Source organism: Mustela nigripes, chromosome 9 (assembly GCF_022355385.1).
Source record: "Mustela nigripes isolate SB6536 chromosome 9, MUSNIG.SB6536, whole genome shotgun sequence".
Classification (NCBI taxonomy): domain Eukaryota; kingdom Metazoa; phylum Chordata; class Mammalia; order Carnivora; family Mustelidae; genus Mustela; species Mustela nigripes.
In genome coordinates this window covers 5275658-5282531 of record NC_081565.1, presented here as the reverse complement: position 1 = coordinate 5282531, position 6874 = coordinate 5275658, and the positions used below count along the sequence as shown (strand labels likewise).

At 66.6% G+C, this 6874-nt stretch overlaps 1 protein-coding gene across 1 annotated transcript in view; it reads left to right on the top strand.

The window, feature by feature from the left end:
* The first annotated feature begins 4799 nt into the window (after positions 1-4799).
* The window catches only part of PRDM12 (PR/SET domain 12), a 13722-nt gene continuing 11647 nt past the window's right edge, over positions 4800-6874 (top strand). Inside the window, exon 1 of the mRNA XM_059412175.1 lies at positions 4800-5022. Coding sequence (XP_059268158.1) covers positions 4800-5022 — 223 coding nt within the window. The remainder of the gene's footprint in view (positions 5023-6874) is intronic.

Below are 6874 nucleotides of genomic sequence, written 5' to 3'. Positions count from 1 at the left end.
GTCTAATGAAACCGTAGTCTTAGCAGCCCGTCGGGCCTTAGTAGGCGCCGGCGGGAGCGCCCTGGAGCCCTGAATCCTCCCGTGGGAACGGGGCCGGGGGACACGCGGGCCCACGAAAGGAAGCAGATTTCCTGGGCCACGGCGGGACTGGGACCCGAAAGACTGAGACTCTGCACTGGAGAGAAATGGGAGGAGGAAGCGGAGAAGGTGTGAGATCAACGACGAGGGGCCCGGAGCGCGGCCGAGAGAGGGGAGCGCTCGGGGGAAGGCGGGCGACGCGCGCGGGGGAGCGCGGGCCGGCGGTGGCGAGCCGAGGAGGGGAGCCGCGGGAGGAGCCGGGCGAGGGGAGGAAGGGGGAGCCCGGGGGGAGGGGGCGAGCCGCCGCGGGAGGCTGCGGGCCGCTGCGGCCCGCGCGGGGGCCCCACTGCCGCCGCGGGGCTAGGGCGCGGGGGGCCGGGGGAGCCGGGTACGGGGGTAGGGGCGCCGCGCGACCGCATTCTTCGCCTTTTCTTCCTCGGCTCCTTCTGGCCGATCGATACCTGCGCGGGACCTGCCCCCGCCGCTAATATCTTTTTAATGAGTTCGCGGGGCTTAGAGCGAGCGCGATCTGCCCTCCAGGGTGGATTTTCCCCCGGCAGATGTTTCGGGAGGAGGAGGCGCGCGGGGCCCCCGGGAGGGGAGACAAATCTCTCCCTCCGAGGGGCGAGGGCAGAAGACTTTCTTCTAAAGTTCAAAAGAAAGACGGGCTTTCACTCGGCCCCCAAAAATGTATTTCCCGGCGGACAATGGGCTCCTTTCTGCTGCTCCGAGGGCCGGCGGGGCGGGAGGGGCGGGTACCCGGGCGCTCGGCCCCGCCTGACCGGCTCGCGCCCCCCTCCACCCGAGTCGGGGGAGCCGAGTGAGGGCGCGGGAGCCGGGAGCCCGGCTTCCCCTCGGAACGCCCCGCTGAGGCGCGCTGTCTGCACCGGGGCGTCCCCGAGCTGAGCCCGGGCGCAGAGGCGAGAACGAAAGTGCTCTGCGGGCCGGGCCGCCGGGCCTGGGGAGCCCCGGGCCGCTCCCCACCCCGGATCCTGGGGCTCGAGGGTGCTGCCGCCGGCCCCGGGGGGCGCGCGCCGGTGCCTCGGGAGGAGCTGGCTCCGTGGCCCCCGTTCTCTCCGCGCTCCGCTCCGTGCGGGGCAACAGGTAGAAATCGGCCAGCGTCGGGCGGCCGTGGGACCCTGAGTCCCGCTTCACCTGCCCGGGACCGGCCCCCCCTCCCGGGGCTCCCCGGCCCTTGCCGCCCCTCCCCAAGTGTCCCTCAGTCCGCGGGTCCCTCGGCCTGCGGCCGACTCCCTCTCTCCACTCCCGTGGGCTCCGGGAGAAGGAGGAGCCCGGGCCACGGGGATGACCTCCGAAGAGCCGCGGCCGATTGATTCGTTCCGCCCGGAGCTGGGGCCGCGTGAATGGGGGCCGGGGCGGCAGCGGCGGCGGCGGCGACGGGGATAAAGATGTTCTTCCCGCAAGGGGGAGGGGGCGCGGGGCGGGAAGCGGGGCCATTCACTCCTGGCCCGGCCCCTCGGGAAGCTGCGCGGAAGAAAGAGGGCCGGGGCCTATTCAAGCCCTACGAGCCGCCCACAATGGACCGATATACTGGGGGCCTCTCTATTAACGCCCATGAATATTAAAGAGATCTCGGAACGGCGGCCCGCGGGCGCGACAAGGGCGGCGCCTGCGAGCTCCGGCCGGGCTGGGGTAGGCTAGGGGGCTACGGCGCGGGCACACTCCTCGGCTGGGCCCCGCGGAAAACCACCCAGTTCAGCCACGAAGAAACTCGGGAGCGTGCAGTATCTTCCTTCGCAATCTCGGCGCACCGGGCTTGCTCCCCAATTCCAATGGGCCCTGAGACTGGGGCGCTCCCTATAGCTCCCCTTTCCCTGGGGCGCAGTCCAGGTGGGTCTGCGGCTCGATCAGAAGCACAGGATTTGAGCGCACAGTGGAGACGCACCGTGCCCGCGGGCGCGGGAGCTGGAAGGCTGTCCCCAGCCGCGCTTTCGTTGTGCCCGCAGCATCGCTGCTTAGGAGTTCGGTCCGGGTGGGGGGAAAGGAGTAGGACTCCCTAGTCGCCATTGGAACCCTCGGTCCTTCACCTTCTGACCCCGAGCTGGGGTGCAGGTCCCAAAAGCTGTGCCCATGGTTGGAAGTATGCACAGACCTGGGGGCTTTTCTCTGGGGTGTGGCCCCCGCAATTGACAAAATCCTCCCGGCTTTCAGAGTAAAGTGACCTGACCCCAAATGGGACAAGGTGGGAAGCAATCTCAGTTCATAAAGCCCCACCTAAACTGTTGCGCAGACGGGGACACCGCGGCCCAGAAAGAAGAGCGGCCCCAGGGACGCTCAGCAGTCCTCCTCCTCCTTTGATCTCCCAGAGGCGGCGAGGACGGCTGCCAGCCCTGAGAACTGAGCTCCAAGCTCTGGGCGGTGCACCCCATGGAGTCTCCTTTGCCCTGGTGCATTTTCCCTTCCATCAAGTCTTTGTAGAAACCAAGGTCCAGGCATGGGTGAGGCACCCAGACTCGGACTTCCTCGGCCCCCCTCTGGCAGAGCCCTCCGCTCAAACCTGAGCCTGTGGTGAACTCGCTGGTGGCATCTGGAAGGGATCAGAGGTTCCGGGACCCTAACCCGCAAGCTGCACAGGCTCCTCTGCAGGGCTGCCCTCTGCTGGCGCCAAGCCCGACGGTCATGCCTTGTGCCCAGAGCAGCCTCCTCTGGGCATCACCTCCAGGCACACCAGGGCTCTGTGTCTGAAGGCCGGCGATTGCCGCCTTCCTTACTTTATGTCCGGATGCGGACACTGGCACAGCAGAGACCACTGGCTGGCACTGGGCCCACAAGGCCGGGGGTCCGTAGTGGCCAGGTGTGAGGATGGCTTAGCAAAAGCCAAGACAGCCCCCCCACACACACCGCCCCGCAGAAGGAGTTCTTTGCCAAGGGGTGTGAGAACAGTGACTCCTTATGGGAAGGCCAGGCCCCTGTCCATCTGCCCAAGGCCCCATGCTGCGGAGAAAGCGTAGAGAGTCTGATTCCTCCAGCTAACCCGTAAGCCCAACCCCTGCCCCGAGGGTCCAGAAAACTGGGCTCTACTAGCCGAATCTGACATTGCAGGGAGGGTGAGGTGTCTCCACGATGCCCCTCCAGGGTCTAGGGCTGGAGTCGGCGGCTTGAGGCTAACCCAAGAAGTCAGCAAAGGCTTCAGGAAGCGTTGGTCTTCCCTCCTAGGCGCCGGGCTCAGCAGCTCCTTGTCACGGGAAAGAGATGGAGAAACACGGCGCTGGCGCCCTGGGTGCCTTGGAACCTGTGTGCAGAAAGCATCCTGGTGGAATGGGGGAGGGGGCAGTTGGGAGGAAGGGAGAGAAGGGGGAGGCCAGAAGAGAAAGAAGGAGAACTAGGAGGCAAGAAAGAAGGACTGCAGAATGCAGAGGTCTCCCTGAGGTCGCAGCTGAGCGAAGGCGCTGGGAGGCTGGAGCTTCAAGGCCCGTGGGCACCGCCTGCAGTTTCGGAGATCCTTGGCTTTGGAGCAAGGCTGCTCCCACTCAGAACTGGCCGGGGACCCTTTTCCACCCCCCTCCCATATCCATCAGAAAAACCTATTCTGGGCAACCCACGGCCTGTGCGGATTTCGGTCCCTAGCCCGCCAGAGTCGGAGCCCGTTGCCCACGACACCGCCTAGGGCAGGGCTCAGCCCCAACCCGCGCTACAGCCCCTCCCTGCAGCCCTTGCCGCGGGGGAAGAGTTTCACACGGGGCTGCCAGCTGTGAACCCCGCAGTTTAGCGGCCCGGTTGTAGCGAAGCAGCCGACTCTGGCAAGCGCCGTCTGCATCAGGAGAGCAGCGCAGCCCGCGTTCTGGAGCTCTGCTAGGCGCTCCGGAGAACCCGGCTGGCCAGGAGGGCCAGGGAGCCTCGGGGAGGTGAATGCCGCCAGCCGGGATGAGGAGTGCAGATCCGCCCTGGGCTGGTGGGTGAGCTCCGGGCCGGCAGGGCCCAAGGCCAGGCGTCCCTCCTGCCCAGTCGGGTCCCTGGAGTCCGAGCGAGCCTCCCCACGCCCCCTCCCCTGCTCCGTCCCCTCCTCTCCTCGCCGGGGGCTGAGCCTCCCTCCCAGCCCGGCGCTTCCCACGGGGAGAGGAGGAGGAGGGGGGGGGGGCGGAGAGGAAGGGCCAGGGAGGGGCGGGAGGAGCGAAAAGGGACAATTCCAAGCCGCCCGCGCGCCCCCGCCCCTTGAGCTCTGGCGACGAGGGCTCCTCGAGCCCGGCCGGGTACAACAAGTCTGTCCGACGTCAGGGGGTCATTAATAACCAATTAGGAGGGTCACTGCGGCTCCTATAAAGGCGCTGAGCTTTTGCCAAGGCGAAGACCGTCCGGGCCGGGTGTGCGAGAGGCGAGCGCGCGTCCCAGAACCCCTCGCCGCCGCTTCTCTGCAGCCGCCCGCCTCCCACCCGCCCTGCACCCCCCGCACCCGTCTCCGCCTCCACCCCTGTGTCTCCAGCCCTCCGCGCCGCCTCTGCCACCTCTGCTGATTTCTCCATCTCTCTCTCCCTCTCCGCCTGGCTCCCCCTGGTTCACTTTCTTCCCAGCCCGCCTCGCCTCCCGCTCCCTCCTGCGGCCTCCCCCCACCCCCCCGCTCCTCGTCCTCGTCCTCCCCCTGCTCCTCTTCCTCCTCCTCCGTCACAGCCCTCCTCTCTCGCTCCTGCGCTCCCCTCTCGCCCGCCGCATCCCCGTGTCCGCCCGGCCGTCCGTCCCCGGCGCCGGCGAGCCCCGGATCGCCCATGATGGGCTCCGTGCTCCCGGCTGAGGCCCTGGTGCTCAAGACCGGGCTGAAGGCGCCGGGGCTGGCACTGGCCGAGGTCATCACCTCCGACATCCTGCACAGTTTCCTGTACGGCCGCTGGCGCAACGTGCTGGGCGAGCAGCTCTTCGAGGACAAGAGCCACCACGCCAGCCCCAAGACAGCCTTCACCGCCGAGGTCCTGGCGCAGTCCTTCTCCGGCGGTGAGTCGCGCCGTCGAGGCCGGTCGCCCCCCTCCTCCCCCAACCTCCAGGAGGCGCCGGGTTCCCGTCCTGGCGACGCACGGGGCACGGCAGGGACACGGGGCGTCGCGGCTGTTCGGTGGGCCTCAGTTTCCCGGGAGCCGAACCGGGGCGCGAGCAGCCAAAGCCCGGGCGGGGCGGGAAGCCGCTCTGCGCCCCCGGCGGCTCAGAGAAGGGATCGCCGGGTCCAGGCTGCCCCGGCCCTGCGGCCCCCGGCGCCCCCCGGCCCGCCCCTCACCCCTTTGAGCCGGCGGGTTCCCGGCATTTAAAGCCTTACTAGGCGTGTAATAGCAGTTGACTCAAAAAGAAGGGGTTTAAAATTCATTTAGTTAACTTGGGCTTGACCCGAGAAAGTTCCCACTTCAACCGAGAACTTTAAAAGGCAGGGGGGCTGGGGAGGGGGCGGAGGGCGGGCGGGCCGGCAGAGAAAGCCGCGGAGGGAGCGAGGGAGAGAAAGAGAGAGCCAGAAAAGTTTCTTTTCTTTAAGATGTCTCAAGTTCTTATTCCTCATTCATCAACCTGCAAACAATATCTTTGCCCGGCGCTGGCATCTCTGCGCGTCGCCCTCTCTTCCCCCGTGACGATTTCTGTTCCTCTCTTAATTCACCGTGCAGACTAATTCCACTTCCATTCACGCTATGTCAACCATCTAATCCCCCCTTTTTGTAAGGGGAATTCCTCGGCCCCTTTTAAACAAGTCCTCTCCGCATTGAGCTACAATTTACTGCTACAGCATTCTTCCAGGGCTAATGAATTTAGAATTAGCAATTTCTTTCGAATGGAGCCGAATGAATGCTATCACTTTAACAGCGTGACAAATTGCCGGCCGCGCCGCAATGGACACCGTTTAACCCCCCCGCTTTCAGCCGGCCCGCTCGCCGGCGATTTTCCCAGGTAGCTTAGAGGGGAACCTTGTAAGACACGGAGGCCGTCCCTGTGCGCCTCGCCGCCCCCACTCCGGCTGCCAGGCCCGGCAGGGGCAGGGGGTGGGGAGGGGGCTGGGGGCCGCCGGGCTCTTTCCCGCCCAGAGGGCGACTCAGGGCTGGCGGGGGTCCGGCGCCACCCTTTAGGGCACCTGGGATCCTGGGCGGCGAGGAGGACCGAGGTGGGCCCGGGGTCATCCAGAGAGCGCCCCGAGGCAGCCCGCCGAAGCCGGTGTTCCTTTTGAGCTTCCGCGCCCCCCCCCACCACCCCCCGCCCGCAGCCTGAGGTCTCTTCCCAGCGCAGTCGCCAGCCGGCCCCACGCGCAGGGCCTCCCGCACCCCAGAAAAGAGAGCTCCTGGCAGCATCCGGGGCCCTTCGACAGCGCCCCGTGTTCTGAGCAGGGAGGCGCAGTGAGCGCGGATTGTCCCGCGGAAGGGCGATCCCAGGCTGGACGATCACCGCCTCCTGGAAGCTGGCCTCCGTTTACCCATTTGTAAAGCCGCCGCCCGCTGCGGTGGGCACAGTCGTTCTTAAGTCTTACAGGGTGGGGGTCAGGGAGGTTGTGGATGCTTTGAGAATTAGTGGAGAGCCCAAATAAGTAAATAAATAAATAAAAACAATAAAAGCTCCTAGAAATGAGCCCCAAAGCACCTCTTGCTTCGGAGGGCACACACGTTCCCGGGTTGCAAACGGAGGCGACTCTTGCGCTGAGCACCCCCCAACCCCGCCGTCGCCTCCCCCTTCCACCGCACACAAACACACACCCCAGTGACTTCTCCCGAGTCACTCCTGGGCGGGCCTGAGGTGGGTCTGGCCGGATGGGACCGCCCTGAGTCTCTGGCGGGTAGGGCCGACCATCCCCTGCCTCAGGCTCTTACCCGGTCCCCCT